General features: G+C 44.3%; 2 protein-coding genes across 3 annotated transcripts; one reads left to right on the top strand and one right to left on the bottom strand.

The window, feature by feature from the left end:
• Positions 1–12187: 12187 nt before the first annotated feature.
• Positions 12188–21569, bottom strand: LOC146182450 (NADH dehydrogenase [ubiquinone] 1 alpha subcomplex subunit 7-like). Of its 2 annotated transcripts, XM_084577572.1 has the most exons (4): positions 21423–21568; positions 21232–21278; positions 16177–16329; positions 12188–12312 (listed from the first exon to the last, which is right to left on the bottom strand). In XM_084577572.1, the coding sequence occupies exons 1-4, from the start codon at positions 21486–21488 to the stop codon at positions 12270–12272; spliced, it is 309 nt and encodes a 102-aa protein (XP_084433698.1). In that variant the 5' UTR covers positions 21489–21568; the 3' UTR covers positions 12188–12269. The 2 variants fall into 2 exon arrangements, with proteins under 2 accessions (XP_084433698.1, XP_084433699.1); XM_084577573.1 differs by lacking the exon at positions 12188–12312 and having other exon boundaries at positions 16173–16329; positions 21423–21569.
• A 171-nt stretch (positions 21570–21740) lies between these two features.
• Positions 21741–24675, top strand: LOC146182449 (small ribosomal subunit protein eS28). Its single transcript, XM_084577574.1, has 4 exons — positions 21741–21852; positions 22087–22134; positions 22687–22810; positions 24603–24675. Exons 1-3 carry the CDS (start codon positions 21829–21831, stop codon positions 22807–22809), a joined length of 195 nt encoding a protein of 64 aa, XP_084433700.1. The 5' UTR covers positions 21741–21828; the 3' UTR covers position 22810; positions 24603–24675.
• The last annotated feature ends 1533 nt before the right edge of the window (positions 24676–26208 follow it).

The raw sequence follows: 26208 nt of genomic DNA, 5'->3' as shown, positions 1-26208 counted from the left end.
TCGTGAACGTTGAACCTCTGGGCGGCCTACAGGGCAGCTGAATGTTCAGAAGAATTTCTATGATGAAGTGATCACTTCCTAGATTCTCTTGTGTATTGCACCAAGACACGTGAGGAAGACGATGTGCAAAAGTAAGGTCTGGTGTAGTGTCTCTACAGACACTGGTTCCCGTGCAGGTAGGAAAGGTAGAGTCAGTGAGAAGGGAGAGACCTGTTTGTTGCGCGGCTAACCACATGCGACGTCCTTTCGGTGTGTCATGCGGGTAACCCCAGGCTGTATGTGGAGCGTTAAAATCTCCAACAATAAGTAACGGGCACCTGTTAGCTACGCGCTTCGCAAGCGTAAATCGCCGTTCATAGTTGTTTTTATGGCACTTAGGATGACTGTATACATTTAAGATAAAAACATTTTTCGCTCGAGTGTGTTGTGGCAAAAGTTCAATTAAAAGGTTATCAATGTCTGGAATCGCCAAGGGATGTGTGATGGTGGGGACAGAGCGACTAACTAAAAAGGCTACTCGAGAGGGAGCAGGAGATGTAGGCAACCTCTGCGCTTGCGCAGTTTTTTGAAGACAGCTTCCAGACGTCTTAGGCAAGATGTATTCTAGGCACGTATCAAGGAGCCTCTTGCAGATGTCTTATGTGTCCCGTATATCCATGACTTTCCGATGCATCTACGAGACACTCTGCTCATTGGGAGAAGTGGAAGGATAGCGGGCGACGCCTCTCATTCAAAGGTCGGCCAAGCATACGATATCTCAGCTTCTATACGCTGGCACGTCGGTGGCAGAATGTGCGGGTGCATACATTTTACTTTCAACCGGAGGCGTACGCGGGCGGACACAGCGAGGTCATTGCCGCGCAGCGTGGGTCTGACGCGCCGGCTTGCAGGACGGACTCCCGCTCAAAATGTTGTGTGGCTGCGGCCCCGTAATGAGCCCCTTCCCCTCCTAAGGTACGAGAATAACGGTGAGTACATGGGCGCCGTACCATAAGTTCAATTTTTCTTCCTTACGACGACTTCGCTCTGGGGCGTGGCCGTGAAAGATACAACCCTGATCAAAAAACAGGCTGGCGGTGTACAATTGGTGTAGGTCTGGCAACTATATTACAACACGGCGGAGAGAAGAGACTGATAGGAGCTAAAAGGAGAAGACAAGTGCAAAAATAAAATGCTCCCGCCAGCAATCTGAACGCAAGCTGCCCAAACAAACGATGATCACTAACGGAAAAACGGCAGTCTAGAGAAAAGCAAGTAGAACTCTTGTTTGGGCTAGTTGGTACACTTTGATTCAAAAATAATATGGCACGACGGACGAGGAAAAAGGAGGCACATAAACGACAGGACTAGTGCCACTAACAACCGAATTTTATTTCGCATCAAAACTGTCTTTTTTCAGTCAACCAAGCTGTATCACACATGCAATCATCCATCTACGCGTGCTCTTGGAGCAAAACTGACGAAGTACATCCGATCAAAAGAAAAAATGCCAACGCGAAGGACGAGAACAAACCATTCTAATCAATTATTTACAAGGCCATCAGAAAGGAAAACAACCGATAAAAAAAATTCGCTTCACACCAGCTCAATTAGAAGTCAAAACCTGAAACAGTAATTAGCAACCGCATGAGGAGTGATATATGATGACCAACAAGAAACATGGAAAAAAGGTGAACGAAGTGTTTTTGGACCAAAGTTTGCGTCAAAGGCATAAAAGTCGAAAAGCAGGAACAAGACAAAAACCTTCAAAAACGATAAAAGCAACCGGCTTGTACAATGAAACAAAAGATGTTCACTAAGTGCAGGACTCACGTTGTGCACCAGGTTCCCCTAAGCTGCGGACTCATTTATATTGGAACACTGCCGAAATCGTCGCAATAATAGAGGCAGCTTCCTAGTCGACTACTGCAAAGTGTGCAGAAATTGCCGCCCTAGCTGGGTTTGAAAAAAACGACTATTTTCTTGGTATTAAGTGGAAAGCATAGAATTGAAAGAGAGATTGTAGAAGCATATTATATTTAGAAAGAAGGATGCAGATGCATTAGCAAGCCTTCCATTACGCTTAGCAATGAGGAAAATTCTTTGCTAGAAGGTTTTCTGCCGATGTGGCGGTGTCCGTGCAGATTTTGTTTCAACTTTTATGCCCTTGACGGAGACTTTGGTCTTATCACTTCATTTTCCACTTTCTTTTTTTCATGTTTTTTGTTGGGGATACACGCGGTTGCTTTTATCGTTTTTAAAGTTTTTTGTCTTGTTCATGCTTTTCGACTTTTATACCTTTGCCGCAGACTTTGACTAGAATATTTCTCTTTTTTTTTTCACTTTTTTTGTTATGCTTGTTTTCTTATTGAGCTGGTGCAGAGCGAAATTCTTTTTGTCGTTGTTTTACTCCCTGATGGCCTTGTTAAATACTGATTAAGATGGTTTGTTCTCGTCCTTTGCGTTGAAAATTTTTGTGTTGATCTGATGCACTGCGTCAGCTTTTGCTCCATGAGCATGCGATAGATGGGTGATTGTACGTATGTGTGATACGGCTTTGTTGACTACAAAAATATAGGAGTGGTGCTAAATAAAATTCAGTTGTGTTAGTGCCACTAGTCCTGTCGTTTGTGTGCCTTCTTTGTCCTCGTCCGTCGCGCCGTATTATTTTTGAATCTAGCTAAAAGCAGCAACATAAAAAAAATTCGTGCAACTTTTTCATTGGTAGTCCCATTATCGCCTCTTTGTTGCGAATAGTCGCAGACAACATTCAGTATTGTGATACAGTCAATTCACTACTTCGCACTAACGCTGTACGTGTTTAAGGTCATTTAAGCAATAAAAGGAAACAAACAAATAAGAATTCCCTGCACTCTTGGCCACAAGAGGAGTCAGTGCTTTGTCTTTAACGATCGGTACACTGTGACAGAACTTTCCGTGACTATAATAAATTTTTCTACTAAGAGATTCCCTGGCATCCTTCCCTCAATAGTTGGAGTCAAGGAGGAAAGAACACCAAAGAGGGAGCATCACGTGACGGTTTTGAAGCCTAGAAATAAAAATTATGTCGTCACGTGATCATCTGTGGAGCGTTTTATTGGCTAAGGCTGCAACCCGATAGGCCCATCCCGAATGGTGTGTGGGTAAAGGAAAGGAAAGGGTAGCTTGCGGAGCCTGGTAGCGTGACACAACACGCATTCTCAAGATTTTTTTTTTTCGTAGGAACGTCGGTGTACTCGTATGTGGGCTCGGAAATCTGACATGAGAAGTTTGCCAGTTGAGTCTATACATTACGTAAGAGCAAGCACGCCAGTCGTCTTCCATATCAAGAAACCAACGCTTTCAAAATACATCACTTTTTTTTTTTAAGTCACTTTGGTGATTCAAGCCACCTTCCTCAATTCTCCAAGCGCGATTCAAATCACATTTATGCATGCGGATCAATTAATGGGAAATGAGGGTGCTCGTTATAATACATGAAGGAAAGAAGCCAACAGTCGGCGAGGCCAAGTAAAGCGATGGGGATGGTACTTTGTCTTTTTTTTTTTTAATGTTTACTTGGAAAATCACAGAGATTGGTAATGTAATCTGTTTAGGGGAAAGATAATTAAACACAAAGTAGAAGAAAAAGCAACGTGCCGATGGTGGGAACCGAATCCGCGACCTCCGAATAACGCGTCCGGTGCTTTTCCAACTGAGCTACATCGGCGCTGTCCCCCCTGCTACTTTCTTGGGTATTTATGTTGTCTGTATACGAACCTTGAGAGTGTTCTGCATGCGGATATTGGGAACGTTGACATAGAAGTAAAGATATAGATTATTACTCAATGACTGCGATTTTGCTTACTAGGTGTCATCTCTGAACACCTAAGAAACAAATCGCAACCACTTTCGATCGCTGAACTAAGACTCCGGTGGAGCTATAGTGCCTAGAATATACTATAGTATAGTATATTCTACTACTATAGTATATTCTATGCACTATAGTGGAGCTAAGACATGGCGTGTGTTCGAAATCTTCCGCCATATTGAAACCGATGGTGATGATGATATATCGGTCGTGCCCTTTGCAACGGGTGGACGTCGGGCCATAGAGTTAATACAAAGACGCTAGAGGGAAAGCTGGGCAGGGAAACGAGCTTCTCACTGGTTCGCCGCCATCATCAAATTTATCATTGTGGCCAGCACAGTTTCTGCTTACTGCGTCAAAAATGAACAAAGGTTTGAACAAAAGTTTTAAAAACCGCTGCCGATAACACAACTGTAGGAAATTTCTATACATTGTTTTCAAGTTTCAAGCATATTATATAATCTTTCAGGCACCTTCTTGGCCATAAAGGAATGATGTAGAACAATTGGAAACCATGTTTGCGAGCAGACCTAGCAGATCAACAGTAAACACACACGAGCACCCTTTGACATTTACTGTATGCAGCACTATAGCCATCCCGGATAGACCAAGGGCCGTTGCTGTGGAATTCGTCACTGTTTTCTTTTTTTTTTTTAATATACTGTGGTCGTCGTCTTGCGCCAAAGCAAATTTCTGACATATTTTCAGGTGATCAGGCACAGAGGAGATGCATGCGCGCTCGACGGACGAAATGCATGCGAAGCGCGAAACAATCGCAGGGATAGCCGACCTTGCGATAACAACTCAGAAGAATCAGGACACCTATATGATGTTACAGTAGGTACGCGACGCAATATATAACAAGAAATGCTCCACACGCGACGATTCTGCCGTTGTTTACAGCACCTACTAAACAGTAGCCGCTCGCCGTCGGTTAGCTGCACGCCGCCATCTTCCCACGATCCAAGTTGCCAGCTTCAAACCATCTTCATGTGCCAGATTTAGCAAGTAAAATTCATCTGGCAACCAATAAACAGTGTGATAATGGCGGCAATCACGCGGTCACTACTCGAATGCATTGGCTGAACGGGCAGCTTTCCCTCTAGAGTCTTTGTATTAACTCTATGCGTCGGGCTAACCGAGTCCGACCAACCGGTTACGATAAGGTGGCGCCCTCTCTTGAGTTTTCCTAAAAACATTTTGTTTGTGCTGCTTTGTTGCATAGGGAGATTTTCGCGCGCATTATGATCCGGCATTTGCATAGTTATGGTTTCGGTTTGCCCGAAACCGGGCAAGCCATCGGATATCGGCAACTTGAGTCCCATCTCGCTCACGTCCTGCGTGGGCAAGGTGCTTGAGCACGTGCTTTCCAACCGGTGGCAGGAGTACCTGGAAAAGGAAAACCTATATCCGGATACGATGATCGGCTTCAGGCGCAGACTCAGCACACAAGACGCCATGCTACAACTCAAACAAGAAATAATTGACAACAAGACACAAGACAGCAAAGTAATTCTGGGACTTGATTTACAAAGCGCATTCGACAAAGTCAAACACTCAGCCATATTAGCACAAGTATCGAGACTCAACATGGGGGTAGCGAGCTACAAGTACATCCAAGACTTCTTGACCAACCGCACGGTGGAACTGCACGCCGGAGACCTTAAGTTCCCCGAACACAAGCTCGGAAGCACGGGTACCCCGCAAGGTTCAGTCATCTCGCCGTTGCTCTTCAACCTTGTCATGATCGGGGTAGCGAGGGCAGTAGAGGGGACCGGCGTCCGGCATACGATCTACGCCGACAACATTACCCTGTGGGCGGCAGGTGGCACCGACGCCAGCATTGAGCAGCAGCTCCAAGAGGCTGTTACTGCCATCGAGCAACACCTTAACGGCACAGGCCTAGTGTGCTCGCCCGCCAAATCCGAGCTGTTCGTCCTCACACCATTACAACGGGGACGGAAACGCGCTCCCCCTCGGGAGTGCGATCACATAAAGATCGTGGCTGCATCGGGGCAGCGCATCCCCGAAGTTCCCAAGATCAGGGTCCTGGGCCTGCTACTAAACAAGAACGGTCGCAACGACGAGACCATCAACAAGATTACCACCAAGGCAATGGACGCTATCCGGCTCATACACCGAGTCTCGACACGATGGGCAGGCATGCGTGAAGACAGTCTTCTGCGCCTCGTCCAGTCGTTCGTGATCAGTCACATCGCCTACGTTGCGGCCTACCTCAACTGGCAGGCCGCTGACCGGACAAAGATAAACACGCTGATCAGATGGGTTTACAAGACGGCGCTGGGATTAATGGGGACCACGAGTACGGCTCGGCTCCTGCAGCTCGGCGTCCATAACACCTTAGAAGAAATAGCCGAGGCGCAGCTCACGGCGCAAATGGAGCGCCTCTCTACCACCAAGACAGGCCGCAGTATACTGACGTCCCTGGGTTACAATCCCCGAGCTCCCAGTCGGCAATCGTGCGAGATCAGCGATGAGGCGCGGGCCCACATCCACGTGGACCCCATCCCGAAAAATATGCACCCCGAGTACAACCAAGAACGGCGGCAGGCGCGGGCCAAAGTCCTCGTTGAGCAACACGCCCAGGACCCGCACGCCCGGTTCGTGGACGCTGCGGAATACAAGCGAGAAGGATTCGTGGCAGTGGCCGTTGCGGCGGCTACCGGCATCAAAACAACGGCAGCGAGCGTGCGGAGCACGGACGCCACAGACGCCGAGGAGGTTGCCATCGCTCTGGCGATCTCGGAGGCCGAGTGTCGCACCATGCTCAGCGACTCGAGGAACGCTGTGCGCAACTTTGCCAAGGGGCGAGTGTGCGCGCCGGCGGCCGCCATCATCAGTAAGCTCCAGCTTCAAGACCGCGGCAACACTATCCGCATCAAGTGGTTCCCGGCGCACGCGGGAGATTGTGCATCCTCACCGAATCACAACGAGACGGCCCATTCGGCGGCGCGAGCGCTTACCTTCCGCGCCCCCGAGAAGGACCGTTCCGAATGGTGGTTCGAAACAAAAGACCGAATGACCAGTTACGAGGAAGTGACAAAATGTTACCGCCTAGCTCGACGGACAATGCCGCCGCCTCACCCGGCACTTAGTCGGGAGGAGGCGGTCATCCTAAGAGGTAAGGCAAATGCAAACCGGGTCACTCCTAGCCCCGGCAATGCTACACGTCCTCCACCCAGACATCTACACGAGTGCTATGTGCAGTGTATGCCAAGTGGGTCCGGCGGACCAATGGCACATCATGTGGGACTGTGCCAGGTTCCCGACCGAAGCTGCATCCAGGACATACCCGGCGGAACTTCAAAGTGCTGTGCAGAATACAGACAAGGACATGCAACTATGGGCCGTCCAGCAGGCCCGGGGTGCGCTCGAAAAGTACAAGCCTCACAACCCACCACAAACGGGCCAAATGAGATACCTAGTGCAGAGTAGGGCTTAACCCCGGGTAGACGCTTGGCCAGCGTCACGACGCCTTAACCCGTCGTTTGCCGGCTCCCTAATAGTTATACATACATACATACGTACATACATACATACATACATACATACATATACATACATACATACATACATACATACATACATACATACATACATACATACAAGACACGATTTTTGTTCTTGTTCGAACACTGCTTGATTTACGGCTGGCGCTCAAGTGTTGTATCGGTATCCGCTTTGTTTACTTAGTTACATTGAAGTGTTCGCTGGATAGCCATTACATCATTATCGCGAGCACCGTTTGTGAGAGTAAAATTCGAAGACAATTTGGCAACTAAAGTGATGAAAGGCGAAAGCCTCAGTGCTGCATTCTACTACGCGACTGTTGCGCATGTAGCGATGAATGATGCTACAAGTAAAGAGAGTGACTGCTCTTTATTCTGCGAGTGCATTTATTCAGTGAATTCTGCTTGGCAGCGACGAGATCGCGCTCCTTGTATCTTCGCAGATGTTCGTTTACGGTTGTGTGGTTCATTTTACCGGGTGCGCGGCATTGATTAGAAATTAATTGATTACGCAGCTGTTGCTAATATGTAATTATTAATTATTATGCATTAATTAGTAATTAGTGATTAAGTAGTAATCAGTAACTGATACTTAGTAATTATTTATCTGTTATTAATTGTTTAGTGCTTAATTAATTGGTCGTTAATTAGTAACCAATCATTGATCGGCATATAGCCATATAGGACACGCATTCGCGCATAGTGTGGTGGTGCTCTGTGATTGGTCGAGACCTCTATAACATCATCCTGTCTCGACCAATCAAAGCCGCCGCAAAAGCGTGACACTTTTGCTGACGACAATGGTAAGGCAATAAAGGCTTTCACCTTAGGATATGGTTCTTCCGATGCAATACTTCTCAGAAGTGTCTCAGACTTCAAAGTAGTACTGATAAGAGATCTGAGGTCCCCCATGCTAGGATGTAGGAACTGCATGACTGCAAAACACACAACGTTCAGACAACTGGGAGCCAGTTACATGCCAAAAGCAGACAAACCTTGTTCGTGTAATATTTGTTAATTTACGTTTCTTTTACTTGGCACACGCATCATAAACAAATTTATAATAATTTATAATATTTGATAAAAATTATTGCTAAAAATTTATTTTCTTCGCTGCATTGACTTTATTTAAGTGTCATCAAAATCGCGCCTTTTGTATAAAGTGAAAATATAGGCCAGCTTTCTGAACAAATATTCACTTTAGAAAGCATTCGTCGAACCTACCGAACCAGTCCTTCGAGCTGATAATGGTGCCTTTATTCACGATGTCTAGATGGTATAAAGCAGCGAGTTTGCGAATAATATTAGGAGAGCAGTAAAACAAGTGTCCCTCAGATTTTTTGTTTTCTTCACGAGCACTTTTATTCAAAATTTATTAAATTCACAAAAATTAGAGCTGCATATCCGCCATACATATTACTTTTTATAGTGGTATCTCGCTCCTTCTACGTGACTTCTACAGTTAGACAATGCTTGTGCAACAGTTGGTGCGATTTAAACTGAACAAAACCACAACCATACTTCGTCTTGCATGCCTCACGTGACCTAAACTCATCTGTGACGTCACGGTTATCTCTCGACGGTTGAAATCGACAAAGCACGCGAGGAAATCTTGATCATAAATTATTGATCACTTTTTCGCGCAATAAATGTAGCTGTCTGTATTTTCCAATGTACAGCGCATCAATGCAAATCCATACCACTTATAACTAAAATTTGGTGTCTCTATTCGTATAACCACTATTTCGATGCGGACACACGTTACTTACTACCGAGTCAGAATCACAAGGCGATACCAATCTTTGGATGAGAAAATGTAGTAGGACACAGCTTTAAAAAGAAGCTGGTAACAATGGGCAACGGCCAGTATACGTGGCTGAACAGTAAACTAAATCTCTTGACAGTTTTCGCTCTACCAAACATATCCCACACGCATCAAACTTCTTGAGCTTATAATTCGGTCTGACGGGAAGCGAGCGCGATGCGACGACGCTCAGTGAGACTGAAACGCCATTCATTTTCATTTGAGTGCACAAAAGTAGAGCCCCCATTCACCGATATCGACGTGGTCTGCCTATATGATGCCGACCGTGAAGCCTTTGGCAAGAGCTGTCAACTTCGGCATAACATTTGAGACGGCAATTTGGGACATTTGGGACGGGAGTAATTTAGACGACCTGGGGATCAGCACATGGACGCCACTTCGTTTCGCCTCCATCGAAACACAGCCACCGTGGTCGGGTTCGAAGCCGGGAACTCCGGCACAGTAGTCCAGCATCTTACCACTGCACCACCCTGGCGGGGCCGGAACCAGTTTTCGAACTTTGACCCTCACCAATCAAGCCAGAGGCATTTAAACTCTTCTGATTATAATTTACTCTGATGCTTAGCTATTTATTTAGGTAACCAGAAAAGCTTTAACAGCAGATTTTCTATCACGGAGGATTTATGGGCGGTGGCTACTGCAGACATGAGTTGCATTCAACTATAGTAGATGAGGCATGAAGTGGTACAGAACAGGCCACCTGGAGACTCTCAAATATGAACGCAGTACCTAGTGAATAGAAAACGGGGCTTACATAAAAGCATTACAAGAAAGCCTGTAGCCGCCAATGTGCGGATAATGCGCAATATAAATATAAATAATTGGTTCACAGGAAGGGAAAGGTGCAGTATCTGTCACGCTTGTTTCTGTGGGCACCTGTACGCCAAATTTTAGAGGTGGCCAACCTAAATTTGAAAGTCATCACTAAGATGGCCGTACTCAAATTAGGTTAGATACCAATCTTCGTGAAATTCGAATGAAATCAAGTTGAGAGGTCCAGGGGGGGCCAAATTTGGAGGATGGCCTACAAGATTCAGAGGTGACCATTGCATTAATCATAGTCATATTAGGTTAGACACCAATTCTGGTCAAATTCTGAAAAGGTGAAATTTTGGGGGTTCGGGGAGGCCAATTTTGGAAGTGCAGACAAAACACTTTCTGTACATACTTTTGTAGGCATGAGGTCAGCAGAAAATAAATGATTTTGTGAGCGCACACTATTGCGAAAGCGACATATTTAATCAACTTTCTGGCATATCGCACTCATCAAACAGTGGAAAATGAACAAGAATCATCATTAGCCTGACTACACCCACTGCAGGGTGAAGGCCTTTCCCAAATTTCTCCACTTAACCCGGATCTGTGCTAGCTGCATCCACTTGACCCCTGCGAACTTCTTAACCTCATCCGCCCACCTAACTTTCTGCCGCCCCCTGCTACGCTTTCCTTCCCTTGGAATCCAGTTTGTTACCCTAAGCGACCATCGGTTATCCTCTCTTCGCACTAAATGTCCTGCCCATGCCCATTTCTTCTTCTTAATTTCCACTAGAATGTCGGTAACTTGAGTTATTTCTCTGACCCACTATGCAAGCTTCCTATCGTTTAATGTTACCCCTACCATTTTTCGTTCCATAGCCCTCTGGGTTGTCCTCAACTTAAGTAGAACTCTCTTGTTTAGCCTCCACGTTTCAGCCCCACTTGTTGTCACACTAATAATCTAACAATATGCCCTCTGCAAGGTAATGAAAGCTGCACTAAAAAGATGAGGGTGACCCTTTACCTTGTGCACCACGGTGACGTGCACTGAACACAGCATCACCGTCCATCCAGTCAGACTTGATGCGGTAGATGTAAACAGCGTGGCATCAGCTCCATCATATACACTTCAATGCCGTATAAAATGTGTCGTACTTATGCAAACGAAGCTACAGCCTCATTTACATAAAACAAGCAGGAGTGGTTAAACTATGATGCCAAGAGGAGAAAAACCAGCCCGCTCCAACTGCACATTTAAGTGAACTTGATCTTGGCGAGTTAAGGAGCAGCGCAACCGCAGCTACATCCATTGTCAATATGCAGCACGAGCATGGAAATAATATGGTGCCCAAGATATATGCACTATTTTCTAAGTGCATGTAAACGCGGTCAACTAAGGGTGTCGGGCTAATGAAAGAGGCGGGGTAAAATCAAACATGCTTTTGTTTAGGTACCATCGTACCTAGAAACTGGCGGTTCCGAAAAATCTGAACTCAAATCATTGTATGTTGCGTGCGTGCTGAACAGTAAATGAAACCGGTTTTCAAACTTTGACCTCACCAAACAAGCCACAGGCATTGAAACTCTTCAGCTTATAATTTACTCTGATGCTTAGCTTTTTATTTAGGCAACTTTATATTCAGGTAACTTTTTTATTTAGGTAATGAGAATGGCGAATTAACCCACCCATTGCAGGAAGCTTAACCTGCTTTACCACCTATTTTGCTCCTTCCAACAGCGCTTACATGAACCCAACAACTGGTTTTTGCCACTCATATGAATTAGGCTGCTATCTCTAGACTACAATGCACCAAAGCCAGTAAACATTCAGCATGCTTAATTCTTACCGAGCAGTAACAATGAGCTCCAATGCAGATAAGCGAGCACTGGCAGTTAAAACAAATAGCAAGCAAGAAGCTTAAACTTAATCAAGCTGTGCTCAATTAAAGTAAAAGTCACTATAAGAATAAAAAGCTGGACTCCCATGTTCAGCTTGCTTTTTATGAGCGTTGAGAATGTCTTTTGAGGAAATCAGCCCAAGCGGCAAAAAGCAGAAGATACAAAACAAACCAGAGCACCTGTGCACTTTTTGAAAAGCTAAACAGAATTCATTTTGAAACAAACTGCTCTGGTTTGCCCTCCAAACCAAGCACAGTCACTTGGAAATCATCCCAGTGCATGCTAGAATCCGGACAGGACAAGTGCAGTTGGAAGAGGGTACCCAACATATACAGAAACTATAGAAACTACGATTGCAGCTGCAAATGCCTTCGTTTATTTTGAAAACATACCTACACATGTGAACAATGCTTGTTATCTTCTATCTTTCTCAAGGCAAGTATGTTACGCCAGGAGTTGGGATCTTTGCTGCCCTGTGAAAGAATAACACAAGTGCCTGATAAGCAATATTAATTGCAGTGTTTTGATTACCAAACAGCCATGTAATCAGCCACTTCAAGTTAGGAAGAATAACTGTGCTGGTACATGTAGTGCAGTTGGTCAGCTTTTGAGAAAGTTCCATTGTTTCTTCGAAAACCCGTTTTCAAAACAGCTTTTGAGGACTTACTTGCTCCTCTCTCTGTGAGCACTTCACGGGACACTAAGCGGAACTGCGTCCAATCTCTGTTTTTAGTAAAAATAAGTTCTTGGGCTTCTTGTGACTGTACTGATGTTTGCACAGCAGCAAGAGAAGTATTTAATGCTTTGAAATTAGGATTTGAAAACTAAGCTTCTTCCCACCACTCGATTAGAATAATGATGTCAAGGCCAAAAATGACCTTGTGGTCACACTTTTTTAGTGAACACTGGTGTAGCGTTGTCTTGGAGGTGCATACTACAGAGAAATGGTCGCCCATTATTGTTTCTTTGCAGAAGCCACAGCTCTTCATTTTTACCAGTTACAAAACTTCTAACAGGGTCCATGTATCAAAAAAGTGGTGGCCTGATGGGGCCAAGATTGGAATGTTTACAGATTGTAGAGATGCCTGTCGTTACTAAAGTAAACTCAGTCCATGAACCTGGCAACAGATTTGGCGAAACAGATGCAGTATTAAAAATTCCCAGACATAACAGTCGGAGATAAATTTAGAGGTACAAGGCAAATAAGAAACAGTTTTAAGAAGGCAATGATTATGATAGGCAGCCGCTATGATTGGCTGCTTCTAGATGGTGTCACCATCCAAAACCACACAAAATATGGCTCCAGGAACTACAAGTAGTTGCTTTCTGAAGCCTAGTTCCCCAACTGATAAGGTTTGAGAACTATGGAGAAAATAGCCAGCGATGGCAGTGCCTGCACTTCACTTTATTTTTTTATTCTTGTAACTTACACAAGAGGCACTCTAAAAGAACCTAGCCCTTATGCCGTTACACCACAGTAATCCACGAATACAGGCTAGTCAGTTTCAGAACTAATGGTGAAATATGTACTATGGAACCAAATCCATTCCTTAAATGGACAGAACACTGGAATTTAGGTTTCAATTTTTTTTTGGCGCAATGGAAAGGTTGATGTCTAAAATGTTCAGTTCCATAGCGGTTTTGGTAAAAATGCTGTAGATATTTTTGCCCAGAATTTTTTTTATCAGTGCATGCGCCCATTTTTATGTAGTCCGATGCTGTAAACCATGAGCAGCGACCGCTATGACGACTAGTGGTCGACAAAAAAGATGTACCGAAAACAAATATAAATTTCACTTGCCAGACAGTAATTAGACATTTTTTGCTTAGAGCAACGTCCTTTTGAGTTTCACATGCAAGGCTGTTACAGCATGATAATGCAAGCCGCCTCGACGAAGAAAGTTTTAGTGGGCACTATCATCGCTTCATTCACATATTTCCAAACCCTGTGGCGCCATCTAGTGGCAAAACCTGAAAACATGCCTCTCGCTGTGTGAAAACAGGGGTGGTTTTATTTAAGAATGCAGTGCAGAGAGCGCAAAATATAATAAATTATGACAAGCACTCCTAGAAGCAAAAAGAACCGTGTGCACTTACGAAAATCAGCGATATTTTGCTGAAATGTAGTCACATGGGGCACCACACTGAAAGTAATAGGGTTTCTCCCCTAGATAGCGCTTCAGCTGTTTTTATGCAATTTTCAATGGCAAACTAAAATTGTAAAGCCCTTTTTCTTTGATATTTTAGTGCTACTACATGAGGCAAGGTCTTTTCATCTCCACCATAATCTCATGACATAGTGTGTTCTGTCCCTTTAAAAGCCTGCAGAACATAAAAAGCATCTGATATTGTCGTGCGAGGTTGTCCTCATTACTTTGTGGCCAGATTCTGCATGACAAAACTAGCTCGTCTCCTTGACTAACGCTTAAAATATGCTAATAATTTGCACAAATGCAGATTCAGGCGCAGAAACAAAATGCGAAGCATACCCATTGTTAACTTGTCAGGACAACCACAGACTAAAGACTTCCTTTAAGACGAACTTGAAGGGAACAGGAAATGTTCGTCTTATTGACAGAAGTGTGCCTAAAATGATATGTAACCATCTTTGGTACACCCAAACGTAAGTTATGTGAAAACAATAAAAAAAATGCCTTTGCAGAGAGAATAATTGCAACAAAGCATTTATTATTATACACAAAGAGAGCTAACTTTCTGGGGTTGGTTCTGAAGCCTTAAGTCAACAAACAGGCAAACTTTACACACATGTACTGTCATTGCCAAATGTTTAGAGTCGAGGCGGTTCTTTTCTGAGCCACACCGTGTAGCTTGCACTACATCCCCATCATTCCAAATCTCCTGAAGGTAAAAAGATTTTTGGTCCGACCCTCTCCAATGAGTAGGTCTTTCCCCAATGATAAAGGAGCCATACTCCATAGCTTAGAAGCAGAGCCTCGCTACCAATGCATGCACCAAACACTCCGTACAAAGCATATCTACAAGCATGGTAGACACGCAACTATAATAGCGTGAAACAGACTTCGGTGATCAAACTCCCGCTATGCTGAAAAAACACTGCAAAAATGACGAACAAGATAGCACTGTTCATCCAGCATAAACCTTTACCAGCTCACCTAATTCAGTGATTTCCCTTACACATTAAAAAATCAATACTTTACAGATAAGCTAGAAAAGACCGTTAGTGCATTCGTGGGTCAACAAAAGAAGCTTCTGGTATTTCCCACAGGGATCACATGAGAAAAGTTTAAATACGAATGTGTGCACCACAATATTTTGGCCACATCTGTGTACAAAAATGACCACGCTAAAATCGATAAATGTACAAATTAAAGTGCTTAAACAATGTCTCTGTGCATCTGATAAACGGTGCAGGCCAAGCAATGCAGGAACATATTGCACTTTTTCTCCACGTACAGTATAGTACCATCCTTGCAATCCAGTACTCAACATCAATACCCCATCCCAGAAGCTGCCTGTAGCATTGTGAAAACACCTGAACAACCAATGCCATACTTCCATTAAATGTGTTCCTCAGAACTGCTCTGTAATGACCAAGTAGTCAATAAATAAAAGGCTGACTTCGTATGCATGCCCATGTTTTCTTCTATGGTACTGACACTTAGATGTTGGCGCCGCCTTCTCAATCCATGCTTCCAACACCAACTACAAAGGTGTTACCTTTTTGTAGTGTCAAATAATAAGGTGGAGACATAGACAAACAAGAAATAATGTTTCTAAAAAAAGTTCATAGTAAGGAGATAATGCTTTTTTCATTTCACACAGCAAAAATGGAACATTATATCGCAACGTTGCCATTGTAGGAAGGCACCCAGTTAGAGCAAGTCTGAGCAGATAACATTTACATCAAACATGAGATGCACCATTTTACGGAAACTGGCTACTTGTGCCAACAAACTCAATTAATTAGTTTTGATATAGTATGAAATTATTGCAGAAATTAAACACATTCTGCAAGGCTTTGCAAACTTTCACATGAATTTTATGCAGATATTAACCTGGCAACAACCAGTAGATGACATATCTGTGCACTGGTATAACCTTGCATGTGTTCACCAAAGACCGTAGTTGTTGGTCAAATGCACCTCACAGACACCGGAAAGAAATGCTGCTGCTATAACAAACCAAGGAGAGCTCCTCCTGACATTCTATTTGACAGTGCTATGAACATGTGAGATGGTGCAACTTGGTTGAGAAGTCAACACAGTATGTTTACCCTTCATGTTCAAAGTTGCTTCGGGATCTTGAACATGCACCTACGCGAAATAGCCCTCAATACCAACTGCTTCATACATTACCCTTTGCTAGAGTCAGGAATCTGCTTCAACGGTACTGTGCCATCGACAATGAGTTTTGGGGGGCCGACCTCCCTCCTGGCATCTCTGGTGTAGTAGTAGTTATCGGAAAGCTTGCACGCTGGCCCTGGGGGCAGGTTAGGTGGTGGTGGAGACCTTTAAATGTAAAAGAAAAATTGTTAAGCACAGCAAGTCATTTAGGCAGCTCAGTTAGGAAACATGTATGTTGACGAAAAGAAACAGTGCTAGGAAGACAGGACAAGAGAACGAGACAAGCACTTGCGCTAATTAGCAACTAAATGATTTATTGCTACAAGTGAGGCAACATATAAGAAAACAAGACAAGTAAATGACAAGAAAAAAAGGAAACCGCACGACCACACAACGTGATTGGAATCATTCAACGTCACTGATTAAGATATGCATATTCTTTTCGGACGAGAGCTATCAACGGGCTGCTGATGCATGTGTCATCTAGCCTTTGTATACACCGTTTTACCGAGAGCAAGCAGGAGAGGATGAAAATACTCTCTAACCAGATTCCTAGCGCCGGCCCATTGTTGCCAATACCGAGTGGGTTGCGCATTCGCATGCTTCATGCACAGCAGAGTGGCCTTACACCTCAGTATATTGTCGTTTGAAAGACTTAACTTTATTAGTGCCCCTTTTAATGGTAATATCATCGGGACAGCAATGCGTGATCCCGGACTGCACAAACAATCAAAGAAATCGCAAGATGATTGCCGAGAGTGTATGCGGGAGTAGACTGCAACGACAGTCGGAATGCGGCTGTGAAATGTTTTTGCTTCCCCGCTTTCCAGTCTATCCTGATTTAATTCGCCTATGAACGTTTTGTGTAAACCAGATAGACTTATTACCAATGACGGACTGACGAATATGATGCCCATTTTACTTCCTCCGTCATAGTAAACACGTACGCCGGGCAGGATGTGCCTCCCGCAAGCCCTCCTCGCGAACGATACGGTGGATCTCTTTTGCCAGCGCAAGAAGAGCGTGCTAAAATCTGTTCTTCACTTAAACAATAAGCCGAAACAAAATAAAAAATAAAATAAAATTCTTTCTTGTGAATTTCTGACCCATACCGTGTTATTGATAACTGCAATACAAACAAGTTTCGCAATGCAAGACTCATTGTCTGCACGCTGGCTCCACTGCTAAAGCATCACCAAAATTTACATTTCTTTTACTGATACAATGGGATCGGCAATAAGGCAGTTCCGAGAGAGACCATTTACACTAGCACTGAACAATTACAAAGCGCCGTCGGATGTGCCTTCGATGCGAAACAATTTAGGCCTAGCGATGACCAGGGAGCAGCGTTCGGTGAGAGTGCCGTCGTTCATCGCTCCAGCGGGCAGAGCCGCTTTCGTAAGCGCTGCTGTATGTGCTGCAAATTTGTCGTCTGCGTTCATGGTGCAGCTGAGAGCGCACGTTTTTCGACATTTTTTTTTAATTTCAAAATATTGACAATCCCTTCAGGGATTTTTACAGGAGTGAGTTTGTTTTTTGTTGCAGACATGTAGTTGACAAGGCATAACATTGTGAAAAAAATATAAGAACACTGGGGAATATTCAGACAATGTGACAATGCACTGGAAAAAGCAATACAAGAACGCATTAAACACCATCACCCTTTCACATTGTGCATGTTCATGAGATTGCAAAAATGCAGAAAGCTCCCGGAATGGAAAAAAAAAATATTGTTTTGCTAAACAATACGTCTTGCAAACGATGCTGCTACAAAGCACGAGACGTGGAGGGGATACGATGTTGCGCTGCAGGACGAACACCAAGGCTGTATAAAAACATCGACGGATGTTACTTTAGACACTACTTTTATGTGCTGTTTTTGTACCATGGTTTAACTTGAAAGTATACATTGTTAAAGCTCGTATATCGAAATGGGTCGCGCTTCACATTAAATCAGCGCAGCAATTAATGGAAAGCATCTTTCGTAGTATCTGTATTCCACGTTCAGTAGCTGCCCGTACGGTTCATTCGCTTTGTGTTTATGTGTACAGTTACCACTGCAATTATACAATATAATTAAAAATACATATATCGTGAAAGATACAACAGATACATCATCACAGTTAACTCTGACGAGTTCGGCCTACGGAAGCAGAGCTCAGTCCTTCGCAGTCGCCCCGGCTGCTAGCGCTGTTTCCAACAGCTGCCGCCATGCCTAACGGATAGTATATGGTTTGTTAGCACGCTCAAACAAAGCACAAAATAGCGCCAAGGTATCGGACAGTTTTCACGAGCACCGCGAAACTGCACTTTTACACTGCCGCATCGCAGCATATACACGCACAGCACAGCCCAAGATGGCGTCAAGAGGAGCCGGAGTGGACTTTCCCAAATTGCCTCATACGGGGCACCACCATCAAATTAAAATGGCTGCGCCCAGGCATCAAAACTAAAATTGCCTATATTGTAGGCCTCGGAAGCAAGCCTCAAGGTCTCGTCTTTATATATGAAAATCAGTTTGGTCCTACTGAGATTCGCGTCACAATTTTCACGCTCTGCACAACGTACGGCTAGATGGTTTTTGTGTGACATGGGGCCGTATTACGGACCGCTCTATAATTGAGAGCGCTCTAAAACGCCCGCTCCTATTGGTCGCCGTCGCCATCTTGAAAAGTTGCGTCACGGGATGCTGCGATTGCGTCGCGGAGGCGAAAAAACAGATGACGTCGCGCACCTAATTATGCCCGTAGTTTTAGACTATTTTTGTAGAGCGCGATGAGACGGTCTAAAACGTTTTAGAGCGAGTTATAGAGCGAAAATGGCGGCGGCGTCCGCGGTGGAGTGGTGTGAGTGGTGGCTGCGGCGCTGAAGCGGCAACGCCGGCGCGAGCAACGACGAAGGGCGGTGTGTGAGAATGCGTTCTACTTGTTCGGCGAGTTGTTCCGATGCCTATTTCGACTTGAAAATGTGAAAGCGGAATGGTGGTGCGACGAATGCGCCGATGAACTGTGATGAAGCTTGCAGTCGACCGCTCTGACGGTGCGGCTGTCATGCGTGCTTCATCTTTTTTTTTTTTTTTTGCCTCTGGAGGATTTCGTCTCCACAGGTAGTCGGCCTCTCATAACTGACGGTGAGCAAGTGCGTGCGTCAAATGGCTGAACTCAACTACTGCAAAGTTGGCGCTGAAGGGTGGTTGGGCTCCGCAGTGCGCCCAAAGCAAAAGGCGGAGGCGAAGGTGACATACAGTGCAAAACGAATGAAAACGAGCGAGGTTGGTAGTGTACGCTTGCTTTTCCCCGTGCTCGTTCTAACTGAAGCATTTGTGTGTGAGACGTTCGTGTGGACATAAAAGTTTATTTTGCCTGTGCTCCGCGATCGATCTTTCTTTTGTTTCTGTTTCCTAAAGAAAAATAAAGCCCCGATTACACTGCTTTCGATATGATTTCTCCGCGCATTTAGGACCATCACACAGTACCTTGACATCAGACGATGCGCAAAAGCCGGCACTAGCCGTGGAATCAGCTGTTTTACTGAAAATCGCCATTTTTACGGTTTGTTTACCTCTGCCAGCGCGCCCTCGCGGCAAAAGAAGCTACCCACGAGAGCGTTTAATTGCAAAACTGTAGCTGCTTTTTGATTTTTTTTGATGACATTGAACTTTAAATGCGGCTTCTTGAAAATATAAAACTTTAGTTAATTTATTCATACGCTATATCTATAAAAAAGTTAGCAAACGGCTCCTTGACGTGCGAATAAACCTGTTGCCGTGAAAATAAGCGGCCCGGGGCGGCACCCTGGCGATCATTGGTTGATTCCAATTTTCGTCACGCGTTGACGTCTCGCCGAGACGTCACGGCGTCGTCATTTTGACGTCACGCTCTATAACTTTAGAGCGAGAACCGTAATTCGGCCCATGTTCTGCATATCTTTTGTGTGTTCATGTAGTCAATCGATAATGCAGGGTCTCTTTTCACCTATGCAAAAACGGCTTCGCGACGTCTAAATGTCATATACAATGTCAACCCTAGTCAACAAACTTCTTGTGCTTCCTCTGGCAGCCTTTTTTTCTTTTTTTTTTTTCTTATTCCATCCTTGTTCACACAATCTGCTTAGTTATTTCCTGGCCTAAAAAAAAAACCAACCTAATGCCTGCTTTGCTATCTTTTTTTTTTTTTTTTAAATCTGGTTGTACGAAATTCTATGCACGTACGGATACATGCTGTTTTCTGGCTGACCAGTATCGTTTCGCTTTTTTTTTTTTTTTTCTTTTCATTCTACATTCGGCAAGCAAGGACTCAGCAACGTTCGACACAATCTTCTTAGGAGCCTTGTATACATGGACTCGACAGCACCGGGTCGAGTAAGTGTCGAGTAAGTGAGGTCACCATTACTCGACCCGATTGGTGTCTACACGAACTCGCTTTCTAGCGAGTAAGTATCGCAGCGGCGCGTAGCGTCGAGATTTGTAGTTATTGTGCAAATTTTTTACTCGTATTTGATTCCGTTGTCTTTTACTTTGAGAGCTTCGATTATTCTTTTTTATCATTGATGAGGGCTAAAAAGCATTCAACTTCGCTGACGCTCATCGCCGCTCCGGTTGCTTTTTTATCCCTGAGTTCGCCATAACTCGACTCGCTGACTCGACAGCGTCTACATGCTTTTAGACAAGCGGGTCAAGCGAGTTAACCTACCCCCTGCAAGCGAGTTAACGCGACCCGCTCCGCGGCTATTTTACTCGACCCGACTGGGTATACATGAACCCGACAACTGGTTTTTTACTCGACAGGCTTACTCGACCCGACTTTGTCGAGTCCATGTATACAGGGCTAGGGTATCCTGCTGCAGATAGCATTTTCACCTCTGTGTTCAAACTGGCTGTCGTCTGATGCACACATGAACTTTACATTGCGACATTTATGCATGCCTTGGTAATTCCACGCTTCGCAATCTTCGAGTAAGTCGAATGGAAAGGCTGAAGACCGGACCGCGAACAAACATGGTCGTTCGAATTTTATAAAATCCATGTTAAAACAGCTAGGCATAGAAAAGATCAAACGTGATCCTTACCTAGTGGCAATAGCGTCCGGATACCTCAGCTGTCCGTTCCACTGACGCTGCAAAAGAAAATCACTTAGTAATGAAACGAAATGAAGTTTGCAAAACGGAACCAAGTATCAGTCACTCTAGCTGTGTGAAGGCACGATTCAACAATCAGTGCACTTGACAGAAAATGTACGCGCACAGCTGCGTTTCCTTACTCCGAGTAAAAACTCCCGGACCATTGCCACCGCTGGCGATACACTGCGCCTTGAAGCTGAAGACATCGCCGGTTCGACTAGTTCGACCGTCCTTCTTCGATCACCTCGCCGTGTGGATTCACTCGGATCGCCAAGGCCCTTAGCTTGGATAGAAATGACACTTTTGCGTTGAAGTACAAGTAAACATAAATTACTGAATTACTGATTATTTAGATATAAAACTAATTGTCAAATTATTTTTAACATTACCTATGTGCTCTAAAATAATTAGGTAATACTTGTGTAAAATAAGTGTCATTTGCTGGATGGCTCTCTTGACGCGTTGTTGCCTGCGTTGCCGGCGCGCGTTGTCGGCCGAATCTGCTCCTCTTCCTTCCTTTCGCTTCCAGTCGCTACAGCCGCCGACATGGAGAAAGTCAAGTTGGCACGTGTGAGTATAATTGTGTTTACTATTACACGCATAAGCCTGAAAATGAACAAGGTAGCACTCGCGTGTTCAGTGAAGTCGTCTGCGGCCCGCTTCTACGTAATTTAGGTTTCTAATCATTATTTGGCCTCTTTGCTTCAGGCGTGCTGTTAGGCTTAATTACGAAGAATGCTCGGCGGCAATGTTTCGCGTCACACGTGCTGAAGTGTGACAGGTTCTTTCCGTCTCATCTTGCAGGTGACCAAAGTGCTGGGTCGTACCGGATCCCAAGGACAGTGTACCCAGGTAAGTTTTGCATTTTGCACAGGCGATCCCTGTCGCCGTCGCATGAGCTGTTCACGTTGCTTAGGCTGTGTCGACACCTTTGCAGCCTTGTAGGCATCCCAACTTCCGTCACGGATGCGCTTAAAAAGCAACACGGAGCACCTGTATAATCGCGTCTGTAAGTTTATACCTTAACGAAGCATATCTACGGGCGTCCGCAGTACAGAGCGTTGTTGCACGCATCGACACTACTAATGCTTTTCGAAGCGCAGAGCCGTTGAACATCTATCAGTTATTTGCTTATTGGAGAGCTGGAATGAACAGAAGCAAATCTTTAAAGAGAAAGCCTTTTTTTTTTTTTTAAGCAGCTTGTGTAGTGTGAGTTATTGTGTTAGCACCAATTGTGTTCAGCCACGGCAGTGTGAAACTCGTTTGCCAATCGGTAGTAGTGCCGACTAACAGTTAAACAGTTATTTCTGCAGCAGACAATCCTACAGCGACAGTACGGCAAATACCAGGCCTATTTACGCATGGTGATGCAAACTTCTTGGTGTATCCCCTGTCTTTGCCCAGGTCCGCGTCGAGTTCTTGGACGAGTCCAACCGGTCCATCATTCGGAACGTCAAGGGCCCCGTGCGCGAGGGCGACATCCTCACCTTGCTCGAGTCTGAGAGGGAAGCCAGAAGGTTAAGATGATGTGAGTCTGCACCTTTTGCGTCGTTTTAAATTTTTACTATGTAACTCGTAGCTAGTGCAACCTCTTCGTGTATTTGAGTTTACTGCACAAAGCATTCGGTGTCAAACTTGTGCAGAGCTCCCGAGAAATGCTGATGGTGGTTTCTAGATTCTAGTGGTAATCTGCACAAAAGTAAGGCCTATAAATTTGCTGTCCATCATGAGACAGTGCATTTGACAGCATGTGGATGTCAGTGTGTAACCTATGAAGCATGTTATGGTTGCCAAGGGTGATTGGCTTGTGCACAATCTTGATAACAGAAATACAAACAGAAGGGCGCATGGTTCTCTGCACAGTCAGCGCAGTCTAATGTCGGCCCACTAGCCCACAGATCTATGTCTAATGCTACGCGAATCGGCGCTTCAGATAGTTGCCGCCATGGCATTGAAAATTTTGTCCTGGTAACGAAGGGTTTTAGTTTTCGCTGGTATATAGGCAGTGCGGTAAGCACTCCCAGTCCCCTGGAAACCGCACTTTTAGTTAGATGCATTTATTATTTAAAGGTGCCTCAAAATGCTTGTCTGTAATGCTTTAGGTGAAATCTCTATCACGTAAATATAGACTCAGAAAAGACAGGAATCGGTGCGCTGCAATGGGAGTCTGTAAGGAAAAGCTTCAAAACACAAGCAAACCAAAAATTGGCCTCAGCTATATTTTCTCAGTCCTCCTTTCCATTTCACATGCCCAATGATAACATAAGATGGGACCAGTCGAAACAGTCTATCCATCACAGATAATGGCTTTTTATGGTTGGCCGCTTGCTGTAACATGTCGCTTCACTAAAGCTGACAGCTCAGAAATAGAATGGGGAACAACCAGAACAGAAGCAGACAGGAGACATTCCTTTGTCACCATGCGCCCCCCAACTATTGTGCTCTTCATGTGAGCCTGTTCCTTGACCACCCCTTTCTGCCCAGCCTCCGGCATCTTACAGTGGTGATGACATATCTTTCCTGCCTAGCCTTGGCTGCATAGCCACAGAAAACTGTCCACGAGTATAGGACACGAAAATCTTTGATTTTAGTGACCAGCCGCTGCCTCCATTGGTGCTTTTTGTGTCGCTTTGTATGCAGCAGACATGTTGGGTTTGTTGACATTACAGCGTGACATAACTTAGGTTTACTTAGACACAATTTTCAGCGTATCTGCTATTTATCAAATCTTCGAATGCTCACCCGACGAAGTCATATCCTCTGCAAAGGATTACCTTTGTGTGCCAACACAATTAGTACCATGATTTTGGTTTCTCATACAAAGAAAATATTACATATTGAACTAGTCGTGTTGCAACCAGTGGTAATAGCATCACCATAACTTGGCTGTTCCGACAAACTAGCTAAATAGTGCACCCAAATTATGATTTCTTCAAATACATGCGCAGGGTTGGAATTCTGCATTTTAGAAACAAAAGCTTGAAGCAAAATGGAGGTAATTGGAAAGGGCATACAGTTAAGGTGTACCGGAGTTGGGCACATACTCTCAAACTTAGACTGCAGACTCCCTAGTCGCTAGAAATATTCTTTCCTGCTTCCTCTGTCCACCTTTTCTAGTATAGTTAGCAGGGTTCAATATGTTCGTCATTGGTTGTAGCTTTTCCACCCTTCTTGAAATCCAGGATCTGAAGGTTGCTTATAATTTTGTCACCGGAAATGGCATGTGCTCAGATAGGTGAAGATGATGGTTTGGTGTTCGTTGGTGAGCTCATGAACCATGCTGTAGAACTTCAGCTCAAGTTGTCATATTTTGCTTTCAGACCGTGGCGCTGGAGAATAACCGGATGACTCCAGGCTTCTTTGGCGACCACAAATAAACATGCTACACCCCTGCATGTGCTTTGCTGATTGTTCTATGGAGCAGCTTTTGCTGTCGTCCCTCATGGGATGTTGCTTGATAAGGTTACAGTAGTGTTCCTGGCCTAATCATGGCGTAAGAAAAGGGTATGTGCCACCAAGAATGTAGTGTGATGAGTACGCAATGATGTAAAGCTTTAGAGAGATAGGGGAGGGTAACAAAATCGTGGGCGTGCCGGGATTTCAGTTATGCAAGACCTTGTGTTGGGTTGACCTTCAAATAATGTGAGAGTGGGATATAGCGTCTCTGCACCTAAGCATGGCCTAAATTGGACAGATTTAGAATAAGATGAAGATACAGCAATACAAACATTTGGATGGTAGTATCTTTGTTTCAATTACGTCAGACTAACATTGAAAACAAAATGGTGTTTTCTTCATAGTCGAAAAGGCATGTGTGTAAACTACCAGAACTATTGAATTTATTTGAAGGATGCAAAAAAAAAAAGCTGAGAATTATATGCTTGAATTTCTGCAGAGTTGTGAAGAGCAAGCTGCATAACTTTTTTTTTTTTTTTCTCTCTCTGTTAATGCTGTTGTACATCACTTCTCAGTTAGAGCAAGACATTGTTCAATATAGCATGGAGTACCTCCTGTGCAGGTTCCCAATACACATTGATTTCTAAACCAACCATGAGAAGCTTTAACATTCAGCACCTCACGGTAGGATTTGTCCCAAGTGAAGGCCAGTTTATAATTGTGCTACACATTGCAAGGGATTGTTATTGCTGCTACTTTCAGCAGCATATTTGCTGGTGCATGCCACAGGTTGCAGCTTTCATTTGGGTGACCTTTAATGGACTAGACGCCAAATTTTGATCGCATTTTTTTTTGTTAATGATGTGTAAGTCATTCTTTTAAATCAACCTGCACGCAATTCTTGCCTATGACTGCTGAACAATATATAATCAATTTCTTTTCTCACCAGTTTTGGATTCGACAGCCGAGAGATTGCTGTGATGTCACAATCATGTCTTGATGTGTGACGTGAAAGAACAGCAATATATTCGCTCACTCTTCATTTGTAGTGATTCGCATTCTTGAGGCAGGCTGGCTTTATCATTGTAATGAATTTAAATGACACAGCAATGATTATATCGCTGTATTTTCATCCCTCGCGTGACCTAGACTTGACTGTGACGTCGGAGCCATCGCTCGGCTGTTGAAACCAAAAACGGGTGAGAAAAGAAATTCGATTATAAATTAATCGGGCGCCGTAGGCTAATGTGTCGTGGTGATCCATGTACAGTAACGTTCTAGGCATCATTACAAATGATAAAACACTAATTAGAAAATTAGGTGTCTATAGTTCTTTAAGCCGAGCAAGGGAAGAGATAATTTTAAGGTTCATGCTTCTGCACTATAACGGCTCCAATGTGGTTCCATTGCGCATGCTGCATTTGCTAATTTTGCAAGCATGGTTTTGCTCTGTAATGATGCGTATGACATTAGGATGCAAGTTGCCTCACAATTTGACAACGAAATTTCTGTGCTTTTCTGGTTTGATAA

The sequence above is a fragment of the Amblyomma maculatum genome, chromosome 8 (genome assembly GCF_055883805.1).
Source record: "Amblyomma maculatum isolate TAMU_Amacu chromosome 8, ASM5588380v1, whole genome shotgun sequence".
Classification (NCBI taxonomy): domain Eukaryota; kingdom Metazoa; phylum Arthropoda; class Arachnida; order Ixodida; family Ixodidae; genus Amblyomma; species Amblyomma maculatum.
This window is presented reverse-complemented; position numbering and strand designations above follow the sequence as displayed.